The sequence below is a fragment of the Numida meleagris genome, chromosome 3 (genome assembly GCF_002078875.1).
Source record: "Numida meleagris isolate 19003 breed g44 Domestic line chromosome 3, NumMel1.0, whole genome shotgun sequence".
NCBI classification, from domain to species: Eukaryota; Metazoa; Chordata; class Aves; order Galliformes; family Numididae; genus Numida; species Numida meleagris.
In genome coordinates this window covers 16784720-16801580 of record NC_034411.1, presented here as the reverse complement: position 1 = coordinate 16801580, position 16861 = coordinate 16784720, and the positions used below count along the sequence as shown (strand labels likewise).

General features: G+C 49.7%; 1 protein-coding gene and 1 long non-coding RNA gene across 3 annotated transcripts in view; one reads left to right on the top strand and one right to left on the bottom strand.

Moving 5' to 3' along the window:
* PARP1 (poly(ADP-ribose) polymerase 1) overlaps window positions 1-10782 on the bottom strand; it is a 30251-nt gene extending 19469 nt beyond the window's left edge. The window contains exons 1-5 of one of the 2 annotated variants that reach the window (XM_021389433.1): window positions 10574-10782; window positions 9531-9693; window positions 8737-8855; window positions 7461-7675; window positions 196-292 (exon numbers count right to left, since the gene is read on the bottom strand). In XM_021389433.1, the coding sequence (XP_021245108.1) occupies window positions 196-292; window positions 7461-7675; window positions 8737-8855; window positions 9531-9693; window positions 10574-10693 (714 nt within the window). In that variant the 5' untranslated portion in view covers window positions 10694-10782. Of the gene's footprint in view, window positions 1-195; window positions 293-7460; window positions 7676-8736; window positions 8856-9530; window positions 9694-9797; window positions 10422-10573 lie in introns of those variants that run through there. The other variant, XM_021389432.1, reaches the window with a different exon arrangement.
* LOC110395278 lies at window positions 10851-11780 on the top strand. Its single transcript, XR_002436286.1, has 2 exons — window positions 10851-11073; window positions 11330-11780. It is a non-coding gene; the product is annotated as an uncharacterized LOC110395278 (long non-coding RNA).

Sequence of the window (16861 nt, the reverse complement as noted above, 5' to 3'; positions counted from 1 at the left end):
AACAGCAGGGAGAATCGCCTTCAGCAGTGGCTTTGCATCAGGCCACCTCCTGTGCTAAGACATGAGGACCAGCTGTACTGCTTTGTCTAGGCACCAAATACAGCTCATCTCCAGGTACCACAGCTCTGCAGTTAGTGTCTGACACTGCACCCTTCTAACAAGGCAGTTTTTAGGATCTAATCAGCTAAAACTCACCTTCAGCTGTTTTTCCTGCTTTGATTCTTTTTCTTTTTCTTTTCTCGATTTCTTTTTCACAATCACATTTCCATCTACCTCTTCTCCTTTTCTCTTTCTAATAGAGAAAAAATAAAGAGCACACACACGAAAATAAGTTATTTAAATGCCTGTCCAGCCGTTAAAACAGCTCAGATTGCTGACTGCTGATATCTGCAGAGACTTGAATAAGTGGCAAGACCACTTTTCAAAATTCCTCAGTGCTATATCACAGACATGTACTTGGCTCTGCAATGATCTCAACTAGATCAGGCACACTTAGAGGTTTTCCACAGGATAATTATGATCTGGCAGAACAGCACATAAAATGCTATAACATTGAGAACTGCAGGCGTATTCAGCCGCATCTGCATTAGTTACTTCAAAGGCATACTCAAGACCCATGAGTATACACCTCTCCACATCTGAAGAGGGGTAGCAATGAAGGTTATGACCATCAGAATCATCATAGAATGCCTTGGGCTGGAAGGGACCTTAAAAGTAATCCAGTTCCAGCCCTCCGCCATCGGCAGGGCTGCCACCAGCTCAGGCTGCCCAGGGCCCCATCCAGCCTGGCCTTGAGCACCTCCAGGGAGGCACAGCTTCTCTGGTCAACCTGTTTTCAGTGCCTCACCACCCTTTAAGTAAAGAATTCCCCACTAATATCCAACCTAAATCTCCTCTCTTTTAGTTTAAAGGCACCCCCCCCTTGCTCTATCACTATCAGGTTGTGAAAAAAGTTGGTCTCTCTCCTGCTTATAAGCTCCCCTGAGGTACTGGAAAAGCCGTAGTGAGGTCTCCCCAGAGCCTTCTCTTCTCCAGGCTGAACAAGCCCAGCTCCCTCAGCCTTTATTCACAGGAGAGATGCTCCAGCCCTCTGAACACCTTTGTGACCCTCCTCTGGACCCACTGCATTCTTCCTGTACTGGAGGCCCCAGGCCTGGACACAGTACTTCACACAGGAACAATCCCCTTCCCTCTCCCTGCTGTCGATCCCTCTCTGTTGATGCAGCCCAGGATACTGCCGGCCTTGTGGGCTTCAAGCGCGCACTGCTGTCTCGTGTCCAACTTCTCATCCATCAGGACCCCCAAGCCCTTCTCTGCAGGGCTGTTCTCAGTGAGTTCTTCTCCCAGTCTGTACTCATACCTGGGACTGCTTCGACCCAAGTGCAATACCCTGCACTTGACCTAGTTGAATCTCATCAGATTCTCATGTGCCCACTTTTTCAGCATGTCCAGGTCCCTCTGGATGTCATCCCTTCCTCCTGTTGTGTCAACTGCACAACTCAACTTGGCGTCATCAGCAAACTCGCTGAGGGTGCACTTGATCCTACCATCTATCTATGACATTGGTAAAGAAGTTGAAGAGCACCGGTCCCAAAGTAGATCTCTAAAGGGCATTACTCATGACCAGCCTCCACCTGGCCATGGAGCTGTTCACAACAACCCTCTGGCTGCAGCAATCCAACCAATTCCTTAGCCACCAAACAGTCCAGCCTTTAAATCCATCTCTCTCTAATTTAGAGACTTTATGCAGTCTTTCAGCTGAATCAGCAGCTTGATTTTTCAGTTAAAATGGTGGATATTGAAATAAAAGCTCATCAGTCATGATGAGATCCATCCCAGAGTCCTGAGGGAACTGGCAGACATAGTTGCCAGGCTGTTCTCAGTGATATATGAAAAGTCACTGCAGTCAGGTGAAGTCCCTGGTGACTGGAAAATACGCAAACTCACATCTGTGTTTAAGAAGGATAGAAAGGACGACGCAGTGAACTACTGACCTGTCAGCCTTACCTCAGTGCTGGGGAAGACCATGGAGCAGGTCTTCCTGGAAGCTACGCTAAGGCACATGGAAGAGAGGGAGGTGATACGGGATAACCAGCATGGCTTCACCAAGGCAGGTCCTGTCTGACCAACCCTGTTGCTTTTTATGACAGTGTAACTGCATCAGTGAAAAGGGAAGAGCCACTGATGTCATCTATCTGGACTCCAGTAAGGCCTTTGATGTGGTCCCCCATAACATCATTCTCCCCAGACTGGTAAGATATGGATTTGATGGGCACACTGGCTGGTGGATGAGGAACTGGTTGTGAGATCGCACCCAGAGAGTGGTGGTCATTGGCTCAATGTCCAAATGGAAATCAGCAATGAGTGCCTTCCCTCGGGGGGTCAGTACTGGGACCAGTGCTCTATAACATCTTCATCAGTGACATTGACAGTGGGATCGAGTGCACTCTCAGCAAGTTTGTGGATGACACCAAGCTGTGTGATGCGGTCAACATGCCCAAGGGACACAATGCCATCCTGACAGACCTAGACAGGCTCCAGCAGTGTGCCCTGAAGAACCTTGTGAGGTTCAACAAAGCCCTGTGCCAGGTCTTGCATCTGGGTTGTGGCAATCTCCACAATCAGTACAAGATGGGGGATGTAAGGATGGAGCACAGCTTGGCAGAAAAAGACCTGAGGGTACAGGTGGATGGCAGCTGGACACGAGCCAGTCACGTGCCCTTGCAGCCTAGGAAGCCAACCATATCCTGGGCTGCATCAAAAGAAACGTGGCCAGCAGGGAGAGGAACATGATCCTGCCCCTCTGCTCTGTGCTGGTGAGACCTCACCTGCAGAACTGTGTCCAGATGTGGAGTCCTCAGTACAGGAGAGACATAGACCCTGCTGGAGTGCGTCCAGAGGAGGGCCACAAAAATGATCGAAAGGGTGGAACACCTCTCTTACCAGGACAGGCTGAGAGAGCTGGGGCTGTTCAGCCTGGAGAAGAGAAGGCTCCAGGGAGATCTGATAGTGACCTTTCAGTATCTACAGGGGAACTGTAAGAAAGAAGGGGACAGAAACTTCAGCAGGGTCTGTTGTGATAAGATGAGGGGAAATGGTTTCAAACTAGAAGAGAGGACATTTAGATTGGATATAAGATAGAAAGTTTTTCCAGTGAGGGTGGTGAGGCACTGGAACAGGTTGCCCAGAGCGGTGGTGGATGCCCCATCCTTGGAAACGTGTAAGATCAGGCTGGATGGGGCTCTGAGCAACCTGATCGAGCTGTAGGTATTTCTGTTCAGTGCAGGGGGGTTGGATCAAATGGCCTTTAAGGGTTCCTTCCAACCAGTTCTAAGATTTTATGACAGCTTATTAAAACAATTACATTTGCTAACACAGGGAAAACAGATAGTTCCCAGCCAGTTCCTCTTTAGATTGGAATTGAGTCAGATCTCTGAAACCATATGGGAAGAAGTTTCTGCTTGCAAAGTACTCCCAGGCCAACAATGATTTCATGATGTACTACTGTGCTGCTTTGTGTGAGGAAATTTACTGTTATTAGCTGGACCACTACAGCTGTGCAGAGAGAATGTACAGGAAACTTGGCTCAGGAAATACTGGACAGAAGAGGTTTCCAGAGTCATGTCACCCCCTTGGTCTGCCTATATCAGTATCAATAAATCACCCTCGGCACATGTTCTCATCACAAGGAAATAAAGTGAAATTTCAGGCAGGATGGGCCTGAAACTTGAAGCAGAGCATGAGCACAGCTTGGATGTTACACTACATTTTGACAGAGTGACTATCATTTAGAAACATCAGATAGGCTTCCTTTTAAGCATGCGTTTGTTTCAAACGTATAGGCTGTGGCTGATGGGAAAGTCAACGTTAACATTCTCAATTGCCCTCCTATCCACAATACTCTTTCCTAAATAGCATAAACAAGAAACAGCAAGGCAAGACTGGATGCAGTACAAGCACAGCCATGCTATCAAAGGTTCCCAAGCCACACAAGAGCCCTCTTCTTCCTTTGGCTGCAGGCCCCACAAGGAACAAGCCCAGAGCATCCACTGATTGCTGCAGCACAAACACAAAGTGCTCACCACGCAAACGCTCCTGGAAGTTTAAACAAGTCACAGGCACATAAAATAATCAGGAAAAAACACACCAGTGTGAGTGCAATGCACACACTGTTGCACCTTCCCAAGCCAGAGGGCTTCATCATGCAAGTATTTAGGATGGATGCCCAAACACTGTGCATCTGCGGTGTCTCTCCTCAGCAGGCTGTGAGCCAGGCTGCCTCCAGCAAGCCAAGGCTGATGGCTGTGCAGCGACTTGCCTCCAAGAGGAAAGCCAAACCACTGGAAGGCAATCACCCTGCTGAGAGGCCCCTGGACCAAGGGAAAGCATCCAGGTCCCAGCAGGGATTTGTACTTCTGGCAGTTTCTCGGAGTCAAGGGGACAGCAGGTTGCTTTCCCTGTACAGAGCAGCTGCCATACTTGCTACAGCCAAACTGCAGAGCAAGAGGGATCATACAGATTGCAGAGAGGTATGTACCTGTAAGTTTCAAGCAAATTCATCTCCTATCTGTCCAAAATCACAAATTTTAGAACTGACAAAACAGACACTCGTTGACGCACACTCCTTTTACCTGCCATCCCTGGGACCATACACTGCGCTGCTAACAGCGGCCGGGCGCTGCTGTGCACAGCCTTTCTCCTGCTGGGGAAGGGAAAGCCCACGTGCTCAGCAGCTACAGTCTAACAGCTTGCTTAGAAGACTGGCACTCGCCAGACAACATGAAACACCTCGCACCTCCCTGGCAGATACAGAACTACAAGATTTGCACCAGCTTTAAAGAGGAAGATGAGGATGGGGAACCGGCCCACTCTCAATTGGTCCTTCTTTACTATCTACTCCATTTTTCATGTTCTCATAGGAATGAAAACAAAGACGTAAGGACAGTCACAGTAACCCTGGACAAAGCAAGCACCTGATACAGGGAAGAACTGGAATCCCCTTCCTCTCTCTGTAAAGCACTTGCAAGATTGTTGCTGGCAAGTACTTACCCTCTGTTTCAGATAATCTGTAGCTAATCCGGTGCTGCCTGACAACACCTCCAGAAAGAGGCTTCGTTACTGTACTGAGCAGCAGTTCCACCCAGGGGAGGGTCTGTAAGTCTCATCCAGCAATGTCCAATGAAAGAAGCTAGGATCCTTGCAGGAAACCTTCCCATTTTTGTCCTTCAGAGGGAAGAGAGATTTCCATCCTATTCTTGGTAGCCTTCAGTTTCACTCACCCGCAAAACGTATGCGACATCACCACTCTCATGCAAAGGGCTGACAGAGCAGCCCATTGGAACGTCTCTGCAGAACACGGGCCAGACATGCAGAAGCAGCAAATGAATTTGGGTATATCATACCCAAACTGCAAACGGCTGACTCAAGATGTAGTTTGGATGCAGCACAAGTAGAGATAACTAAAGATCACTTTCAGAATCTCACCTACAGCAGATGCTCCAATACTGTTTCTGCAAGAAGCTGCAATTTCTGTCATTAATGCTTGTTATCTGATTGAATACACAAGCTAAACAATGGGAGGTAGGTGCACCTCATTCAAGCTTCTGGGCTCTTTCCCCTCCGCCTTTTTCTTGGCTTCTTCAGAACTCTGCACTTTCTTGGCAGACAATCCCCAGGTAGGAAGCACATCCACTCCACTCCCCTCATTCCATTTATTTACACTCCCACTCACTCAGTTAGCTCTGAGACAGATGGCCTCTTTGCCAATTCATCCTTAATACCCTCAGGTCAAGCACACAGCCCAAATGGCAGAAGAAAGGTGATGCCTCACAGGCAAGGGGCTTGTTCATGCAGTGCTTTGGAAGCAGGAAAGATGGCATTTCCTACTGCTTTTCTGGAATAAGGTCCTGGTTCATATTACCCTACATCACCACACTAAGCTTTTTTCCACTGCAATTCTAGACTTTTATTTGCACAGTGACTTGGCAAACTGTCCTGTGGCCTATCTTTGCAAAGCCTTTATATTTTGAATATCATCCCAGAGAGTGGCCCAGAAAAGCAGAGTCAGGGCAGACAAAAAACAGTCAAATCTCTAGTGTTTTGCTGAAGACATGGGAGAAAGTTCCTGATAACCTTATTAAACTCACTCAATGCTCCAGGATGAACTGGAACACAAAAAACTGCAAATATGTAAAAACTTGGTACTCCTACCTCTATCCTGCAATGAACACAGAAGGAAGGTGCCTACTACAAGAAAAGAAAGCAGTCCCAGATGCTCAGCACAGTTTAAAGGGTCCCAGCTTCCAGCAGATCAGGGGACAGGGCTGAACATCAGCATATGGGCCCATGGAGGAACATCTGCATGACACTGCAGAACTCAACCCACAGCACCTGCACCACTGCCAAACACTTCTAGAACAACTGCTTGCCATCCAAGAATCAAGCGCACAAGTTGAATGGCAGCCGCTTAACATGCAGATCAATTTATGCAAGCTCCACTCCGTCATCTATAACCAAAAATGACACTGATACTCAGAAGCTCTGAACCATGCCCATCAGCCACACACTTACACAGGACCAAAACTGACAAAGACTGCACAGATTTGACACAACTATATCTTTTCAGAACCCAATCTCAATCTCACTGGGCAGTTTCACAGTGACTCCTTGCAGAAGTATTGCTGAATTCAGTCTAGGAAGTACACGGAGAAGCCCAACACCTTACAAGACACCATGATTCCTGCTTGTAGAACCCAGCGATACTTTATGCTCCCTCCTTCATGTGAAAAATGCAATGCTGGCTTGTGTTATCAAGTGTGATGCTAGGCAAAGTCACTTCAAACACAAAAGCCTTCATTAACTGAGAAAGATCAACCAAAACTAGCAAGCCACCTGGAAGGGCTTCTCTATCAGTTCAACTTCTGTTAAGAGCCTCCATTCAAACTTCCAATGCAAAGCAATAAAATTTCAGTCATATCATAAAAGGTTTAGCAAACAAAAGCATCCTATCCACCATGCAGGCAATAAGCACTGGTACCAGACTCCGCATGTCACAGATCAGCAGCTCGTAGATAAGATGTCAGATCAACTCTGTAACAAGTGGTTAGATCAGAGAAAGCAAGGCTGATAACAGCATCACACAAGGAGCGCAGAGCCCACAGCTGTTTGTATCACATACACAACACTTACGGCTGAAAACCCTACATCAGTCCTCTTCAGTCACAGCTGCCAGACTCAGCCATTTTTCACCACAGTCACATGGATAAGCAAACTGCAGCCTCCCGGGGCCAAGAAATCAGCCCACTGCCACCTGCCCTAATGCCACAGGAGGACCACATCCTCCTACAAGCACTATTCTTTTAAGACCGAGATAACAATGCCACAATGCATTCATCACAAACATATATGAATGCAAGTAAACGCTCCTTGTAATCACACAATCTATTGCATTCCCCACATACCCTTCAGTCTTGGTAGCCGGTAGCTGCTTCTTCAGAGTTTCTTTATCTTCAGCTTTCAGGATGCTGAAGCCCAGGAGCTGGGTGGCCCCGTACGCCGGGAGGAAGCCCAGCTCTGCCCGGCGGCTCACGAAGCAGTCCGGGTGGTACCAGTTATCGATCATCCCCAGCTGGGGTTTTTCAGGATGCACCATCTTCTTGGAAATCCGGATCTGGCCCTAGGGCAGGTTAAAAAGACACAACAGCAATTGTTAGGCTGTTCTGGGAGGAGCAGGATGTTAGTAAGCTCATTACCAACACGATGCTTCCTGCACACCTGAAAAACACCAATGGTTCCTCCAACAAAGCCTGCAACTATTGTCCAAACCCTTTCCTTACAGTTCCACTGCTTTCACAAACACCTCGTCCTAGGTTGGAAAAACAGCCTATTAAGTAGCTTTCTGTTGAAAAAAGAACACTCCGAAAACAATAATTCTGTAGTCTTTACTCCTTCAACACCCTGACTGCCAGTTAACTGGAATAAGCAAACATCACATCACCAAGCCTCACGCAGGGGACTCTGAAAGCTGACTTTATGTCCTTATCAGTCAAGCATTAGTACGACCACATCCTCTACAAATTACTTTTCAGATGCCCAAAGAAGTACTTGGTTTAGGAGCTTTTAGACTGCAGTACTTCATGCTCCAAGAAGGGATTGCCTATACCCCAGCCACCAATGTTTCTGCAGACACACGTACACCAGCACTGTCATGTGGTCCTCAACAACTCTACAGAACTAACTGGCAGCTCTATTCTCACCTATCAGAGGCTCACGACTTCATTCTGCCGTTTGTCTTTAAAAGTGGAGCAACATGACAAGCTGAAATACAGGGCAGCATCATTAATTAGGTGTATCGCTGTTTTTGCCTGATTCACACACTGCACAGAAATAAAGGAGGAGGAAGAGGCTGACATCTCTGCAGTGCTTGAACAAGAGGAAGACACAGCGGTGGCTCTCTCACTCTTTTATTCTAACCAAATATGCTGGCAAGCAGCATTTCAGCCTGCTGTAGCATCCAAGCAAAAGGAAGCATCAGCAGATCCGAAGTCCACAGTCCAGTGCCTGAGGGATGCTTTTATGTCAGTCTTCCAGGACACAGCTGCTCCTCAGACACAGAAAAGCAGCTCTGCAACTGCCTTCCAAGTGCAAGACATATAGGACGCAGTTACAGAAGCTACTGTTTGAGCTGGGAACAGTGGGAGAACAGGCAAGATGGAGAACTACAGAAAAGCTTTTTACCTTTTCTATTTTCTGCTCACAGCCTTTGCAAGTACTCCTGTTAGACTTGGCATACTCTGCAGCAAAGTCAGTTAGGCTCTTCTCAGCCTTGCCACCTCCTTCCTGCTCCCCTCCTTTTCCTGGAGAGCGAAGGTAAATATAGAGCTTTAAAAGGCACCCTCCCTCCTTTTTTGTTTCTTCCCATCGGTTCCAGATTGTTAGCAGTCTGGATTAATAAACCTCTGTGCTCTGCTTCAGAACAGAACCCCTCTCAAAATGAAAGTCCTCTTTCAAGGTGACAGCTTCCTTTTTTTTTTTTTTAAATTATTAAAATACATTTCATCGGGCAGACATCAACCTGAAACTGCACGGAAACCCCGGCTTACACAGTCACTCAGTGGCTTGGTCTGCTCTGTACTTAAACCGCCCCGTTTCTCTCCGGCTCAGTTCATCACCTAACAGCTCTACAGAGCGACCATAAGCACGTGCTGCAGCAGCGACACCGTAAGTGCTGCGTGCCAAAAAAGCATTTATTAACCGAAGAACTGAAAACAAAATATAGTCTTGATAACAAGGAATACTTAGCAATATGTCTGCCAACTGCCTTAGCCATTTTTTCCCCCTATCTTCCTCCTCCCCTGCCCTGCTTTAAACCAGCCTGGATCACACTGCTAGTGCCCTGGTCCTAGAGTGGTGACACCACAGCAATTCTTCTAACACCATTTGGCACAGGGACACGGCCATCAAGTAACTAGCAACACCTTGAGAAGAGAGAGCACAGCTCCAGCTCCGGACAGCAGGAGAGCTCTGCTTACCTCCTCCAGGGCCCCCAGTTTCGATGGCCTTCTTGATTTTCTCCTGGTCCTCCCAGCGGAGCTCAGGGAAGCCATCAATATCTGCGTGAGACACGATCCGTGCTCGCTTCCAGAAGCAGCTGTAGTGGTGCCAGTGAGGGACTTTGCCATCAAACATGGGCGACTAGGAAAAGCACACGAGGCTGAGGTGAAGCAGCAGAAATCCAAGTGAGCAGGGTGGGGGGGGAGATGAAGAGTATTTGGGTAAACGTTGGCCATTGACCTCACCCCCTCAAGGACCACAAACACGACACGGCACCCCCACGATGCCAAAGCGACACCCCGGCTTCCAGCAGGACAGCACCACAGCCCAAATCCTGCAGCTCCGCAGCACCCCGCCCCGCGCTGGGCCCGCTGAGGGAGCTCTGCTGGGCTGACTCGGAGCCGCTGGGTCGCAGCCTGGCACCGCTCCGGCACCCAGCAAAGGGAACGGTACGGCGGTTTGGCACCGAGCACCGCACACAACCGCGGCGCTAATAACACCCGGCGCTCGGCCACTGGCGCTTTCAGCCCGGCTCTCCCCGCAGGCTGCGAGCACACGCCCACCCCGCGGCACCGCGGGGAGCTGCTCCGTGCGCCCGAGGCCATACGGAGCGCTTGCGGGCGGCCCATCCCCGGAGGAGCTCGCGGCCGGGTCGGACGGGGCCCTGGGCAGCCTGAGCCGGCGGGGGGCGGCCCTGCTAGCGTCCCTTCCAACCCAAAGCGCTCCGTGATTCCGCGCGTACGCAACGCCACCGGCACGAGCGGCAGCGCGGCGGGGGAGCGCGGCTTCTCATCCCGCAGACAAAAGGCGGAGGAAGCAGGGCCACGTGCGGCGCCGCTCCGCTCCGTCGGGCGCCCCGCGCGGGGACGGCGCTGCGCTCCCAGCCGCCCCCCGGGCCGGATGCGGGCGCCCCGCGGCGCCGTAAGGCCGAGCCCCGGGCGCTGCGCTCCCCGCCCGGAGGACGACGACGGCGGAGCCCCCGGCGGCGCGGCCGAGCCCCGCGGCCGCGGCCGCGCCGTACCTGCACCATGAGGGCCAGGCGCAGCGAGTCCTTGGCGATGCTCTCGCCGCACTTCTTGCAGGACGCCCGCCCGCTCTTGGCGTACTCCGCGCGGAACGGCTTGTCCCCCGTCTCCGCCATCGCCGCCGAAGCCCGAGCGCCGAGCCCCGCTCCCCGAGCACGGCCACGCCGAGCCGCGCCGCGCGCCCACCGCAGGCAGCGCTAGCCGAACGCCGAGCGCCCCACCCGCCCCAGCGCCCGGCCGCCATCCGCCGCTCGGGCATCGACTCGGTACGTCTGGCGGCGCCTCGAACCTTCCGGTGCGGAGCGGGCTATCAATGGGGGGGCGGGATGCAGCGGTCACGTGGCGGAGGCCGGGCCTTCTCTTTTCCGCTCGCCAGGGAGGTGATGCCCTCTAGCAGCAGCAGAGGGCGCCGGTTCTACAGCCTCGCCGGGGAAGGGTCGGGGAAAGCGCTGGAGTTGCTGCAACCCGTCGCGAGGAGTTTCCCGTTCCTTCGACTGTGAGTCCGGAACGAGGACTCGGCGAAGGCGCGTGCCGCCGTGGGCGCCTCACGGGAGCAGCCAGAGCCGCGCGCGGGCACCTCGGCAGGTCCCGGCTCTCTGAGCACGTCGTGCTCGCTCTCCCAAATATTTCCCGGCCCCCCGAGAGTTGTGGCTCGGGGACTTCCTGCGTACCGTTACCCTCGGGGGAATTTTCCTTTCACGAATTCGTCCAGCTCCTCCGAAAATACTTTTTTGTTGTTGTTGTTTTTACAGTATTTATTCATAGGGTTCCTGCAAAGGAGAAACGGCTCCGTGTTAGCGCTTCCTCCCGCTGGGGCCACTTTTCCCTTCGAAGAAGAGGCAGCGCTGCCTAAACACCGAAGCTCTGTTCTGCAGCCGAGACCGGCAGGGGATCTGTGTGCTGTCACCAAGGGCTACGGAGCCGGACACGGACGTGTGAAAACCGGCGAAGAAAGTGACGGTGACAAATAGCTGTTCGAAGTATACCCCGTTGTTTTTTTCTTCTTGTTATGAAGGCAAGCCACTAAATTAACACTATACAGACAGGTTTTAGTGGATTTTCTTTTTAAAAGAGGGTAGGAGGTTCTGCAGGAAAAAGGTCAAACCCAGTGCTTGAATGTATCAGGCTGGAAGTAAGGCTGTCTACACAAAGCATCACACTGCTGTGATTCTAACTGTACTGCAATATAATTTCCTACACAAACTGTCGCCTTGATTTGTGGTGTTACGGTGCCCACGTCATGTTAGTCCCCATCATAAATCTGTTGATTTCTAAAGACTCACTTTGCTCTGCATCTCCATGTCTGAAGCCTGACGTGGATCATAACACATGCGTTTCGCTCTCACAAGGCAGCGAGGGACCGGTGAGTGAGGACTCACGCGAGGCCCTCAGTAACACAGACAGCACTGCGGATGCTACGGTTTGTTACAAACTGGTGGATGCTCCGGTGGCATTGAGAAGCGGTGCCTGAAGGGCCATTTTCCTAGGGAATCATACATTTAAGTAAATTTGATATTTCAGAAGCCCCAGTGTTTGGCTGCTGGGTTTTACAGTGAGCTGCAGCAGCAGCAGTTAGAGAGGGTAAGATTTTCATGGTCCCACACGGGCTGTCCACATCTCTTTCTAGCAACGTGCCAGTGCCAGTGGACTGCTGACTCTTGGAATCCTGCTGGATGACAAGTGCCACAAGGACATGTGAGACCTATGGTTTGTTTTCTCTGTCTGTAACCAGAGCAGGAATTGTGGGCTAGAGCCCCCGGGTCCTCAGATCTAAGTTTTGTTTATGTCCAGTACTGATGCTGAGGTGCCAGACTGACTGCTGGTGCATCCAGTGCCGTGCTTGCGAGGAAAAGCCACATTTCACATGTGGGCTCCTTGCATCGTGCACAGCAGCGTAGGTGAGGAAAGGCATCCAGTTATTAGGGCTCATCTGCAGGCTTCATCATAAATATCAGGATACTTGGTATTTCCCTTAAAACCTCCCTATCTGGAGTCATGAATTATATAGGAATCCCACCTACACCTTATGACACCCCCAGCAGAATTATATTTTGACTTCAGGGCCATTTTGCAGTAGGCTCTTCTGAAAGCCAGAGCAGAACCAAGACAAACTCTGTACTCGCATTCACAAGCGCAGATCCCAGGAAGCCATAACATACCTCCCTGTTGAAACAGGACCAAGTGCTTCCCCTCACATTGCGCTGACAGTGCCTCGAGCACAAAATCCTCCATACTGTGTCGCTCCGATCTCCATTTCCGATACGTGCAAAGATGCTTTCCAACAAGTTTTGCACCCTGCGGAGCATCTCGTAATGGGTGAGAAAATGTTGGAACACTACAGTATTATAGCCTGTAGGGGAGGCGCAGAACTGTCTTTACTCAGGTCTGGATTTGTTGCTCAATTTTGTACTAATTGAGAAATTTGTACAAAAAACCCTTTCGGTGCTATGTTATCCTGTCCATGTGTGATTTGTTTCTTCCATTGTGCTGCACCCAACCAGTATGGCTGATGACCTTGTTTGCATTTAGGCAGCTGACTACGTGCAACAAGTGGCTATGGCTCAGTTCTGCCTTCCCTCTTTGTGCAAGTGATCAACCCCCTGACATCAGCCAGACCACTCCAATGGGATGCAAAACCACGCGCCCCACATCTAACCAAGTGTCATATCCTTGCCACAGAATAAATGAAAGGAGTTATCCTGCTCTCTGGGAGAGAATGTATCTCCTATCATGGCTCCTGGGCAAGGGTGAGGTTTTGGTGCTAGAGCTGACTGGCACTGAGAGACAATGGTTAGTGGGCATGGTGGTGACACACTGATGGTTGGACAGGATGTTCCTAGTGGTCTTTTCCAACCTTAATGACTCTATGATTCATCCTCAGCTGTCCTGAGCAATTTTGCATTACAACCCAGCACAGAACTCTCTGGGAAACAGCTCTGACGGTTTCCCCCTTTTTTAGAAAGCTTCTTTAAATAAGCTTCTGGATTTTTAGCTTTCCAGATGCATAGGAAAATGAGTGTGGGAAGAGGCAAAGAAGGAGCGGTTGGTGGAAGAGAAGCAGTATTTCAAACCAACTGAGAACTTAACTGAGCAGCCTCGTCTCAGTAATTCAGTGGCAACATATGAGGTGTGTGACTTGCACCTCTGGGGAAGATCACAGTCTAAAATTGATATCAGAGAGCCCAGCACAGCCACAGTACTTGCTGTAGTTAGCATCAGAGTGCTTGCCAGGCACTGAGGTTATTTGCTCTGACATTACCCCCGGTGGAAATACTGTGCTATCATCCTTGTTTTACAGTCCCCGTGTGGCAACTGAGACACAAATGACTATTTGATGAAATTAGAGAGTGGGAAATTAAAAAAGGGTAAAAGAAAATTTGTTCTTATGGCGTGTTAATTAAACCACGGAGCCTACAGCCAGAGGCAGGTGTTGTGGCAAAGTAATGCTGAAAAATTATTTAGAGTTCTCCTAATTGCAAACATTAAAAGGGACATAACACATCGGACTTTGAAGGTTAAACTTGTACCTAATTAGTGATGATCATGAGGAGACATAGAGGGAAGAGATGATTTTAAGTCTTACTGCAGGGCCTTCCTTTGAGACACTCAGCACAGTGAGCTGGAGATGGACGAGCACTCACCAAACAGGCAGCTGTGGTCCTGCCTTGATTTCTGCTCCCTGCTGTCATGAGCAGGAAAGCCACCTCCGGGCAGAAAGCAGAATGGAGGTCTCTAAATCCTGTATGCATTTGGTCAGCCCTGGGCAAAACCATGGCAAAGTCCTTCCTGGGCCACCTGCCTTTGTTTTTTTTTTTTTTTTTTTTACATGGATGCTGTCCAGAAGCTTGTGTCCCCACTTGAGTTCCCAAACACCTTCTTTCACCAGGTGGTGATGGTTGCACGTGTTGATCCTAGCGGTCTTTTCCAACCTTAACGATTCTGTGATTTTATTCCACCATCTCTTTTTGTCAGGCAAAGGCTGGACATGCATTTGTTCAGATGCTCGGCAACTCTGCCCAGGTGAGCAGCAGGATCTGCTTTCTGGCCTCTGAGCACCCACTACGTGGCAAATTCCACTAATTCATTAAATGCAACTAATGAGCAGAGGTAGTGGAGGATACACTACCCCATAATTCACCGCACTTAGCCCTTGATGAGGATGATTCCTGTTGTGCTGGCAGCCACATCCTCACCACCTTCCTTACAGGCTCTGTCTCATTCCCAGTTGCCTTCAGACACAAACCTGTCTGGGCATCTGATGTATTCACCAATCTACCAAAACAAATTAAGCCACCTAATTCAGATGCCTTGCATTTTGTCAGGGTTCTGATTAAGATCCCATTTACACAGTTCATGACTGGTAACAATCAGACAAAGAGGGAGGGCTGGAAGCAGACCCCAAGAGTCCTGATCTCTGCTTTCCTCATCTCAGAGAACACTATCAGCACCAAGTGCAAACCCTCCAGTGTTGCTCTAATGAGTGCAAACCAGCTACTGTCAGATTGCCTTCATCTGCTCTGTGCTTGTAGACAAACTGCACAAAGCACACCAGAGAGTTAAAGCATGCCGTGCAGTGATGACATAAATTAGAGAAAGCAGCAATGGAAACAACTGCTTGATAAATACATCAGCCAAAACCAACACATTTCAGAGCAATATGTCGATTCTAAGTAAAGCTGCAGCTCTCCCTCCAGCTACGAGGTGAACTTTACAGTGGATTAGCAGCCCTGGAAACTGAAGTCCCCTTATGCCAAGAAAAATGGCATGAGGGCAGTCAAAGGCCAGCCACGTGTCTTATTCCAGGGCATGCCGATCTCCTGGTAGGGTGGGAGGGGAGGATATCATCCCTGTGCTGGGGCTGCAGCCATTCCAGTTAGTGCTGCAAAGGGAACACGTCCCTTCTGCAAACGGGCTGAGACCAGGCACCTCTTTCATGAGGCTCTGCACACGTTAGGTTGCTAGCAGCTACTTTTGGATAAAACCAAATTTCAGGGGAGAATTTGTGGGGAGATTGTGCTGCCCTGACTTCCCACAACACTGCCGACCGTGGTTCGGCACTGTAGGGGTGATGCAGGGGACAAGCAGCTCTCGCCTGCCCAGACGCCCTGGCAGCAGCTGTTGCTGCAGGAATACCATTTCAGCATTTATCGAAGTGGATGGCTCCACATTTGCACACTGGTGCTTGTTTACAGGTAGTTTGCCTTGTCCTGCTTTTGCTCTGTCTGAATAAGAGAGTTATCCCTGCATGCCCCAGAGATGAGATGAGGCCTGAGCTTTGGCAGAGGCCCCAGTGCTATTCTCAGCCTCCTCGGGTCATAGCCAAGCTGCTGCTTCAGTCTGATCCTGTGCTCTGCAGTTACATTTCAGAAACTGCTTTCGGAAAGCATGACCCTTCCTTACAGCATCTCTTAAAAGAATGAGCCAGTTGCAGGGACCACTCCCGACTGAGCTGATAATCCTCCATTTTCATTAAGGGACCAAGAAATCAATGACCTCCAAGAAAGATTCTGCGGTCCTATGGTCATTTTCTTTCCAGGGTTGCATCCGTAGCTGCTAATTTGTTGTCATGTGCATGCTTATCTCAGTGGCTGCTCATTAAGTGAGACCCGTTATCATTACTGCTGATGGAAGGAAACACTCAGACTCCCCACTGAACAGAAAGTCCGTAGGAGTGAATGGGATATGATAACTTGCATTATCTCTTCCTCTAACATCAAGAATTCAGCAACCAAAGCCAGCAGGGATGTAAGCAAGCAACTTGCATTTCCTGGCCAAGGGAAAGCATATGGAAATCACTTAGATAAGGCATGAAATGCTCATGGTTCTTCCAAAGAAAAATACGGCTTAGTTTAATCATTCTGCAGCTAGTCTTAATTAGTTACCCTGCGTCATATTTCTATTCACGTTCTCAGGAACCAAAATAGACCAGAAGATGACAGTGCATGCTTCTTGGGACGAAGTAAGAAATACATATAGCAGTACTTTGGTTTATAACAGCTCTCATACAGCGCATCTTTCACACTGCATCTCCATTTTGGCTACTTGACACCTTGGAGCTCACAGCCTCCTGGCCAGGAGGACCTTGGTGCAAAGCAGCCCCAGCAGTGAGCTTCAACAAGAGAAGAAACTTACAGCTCCCAAGAGACATCTTACTTTCAGTTCTTTAAGGTTTCCTGTTTCACAGATGTCACTTTTATGACTCCGCATTGCTGTCAGTGCCATCAGGTGACCAACATAATGAGCCGAATTCAGAGCTGACCTTGAAGCCCTAAACACTGACAGAA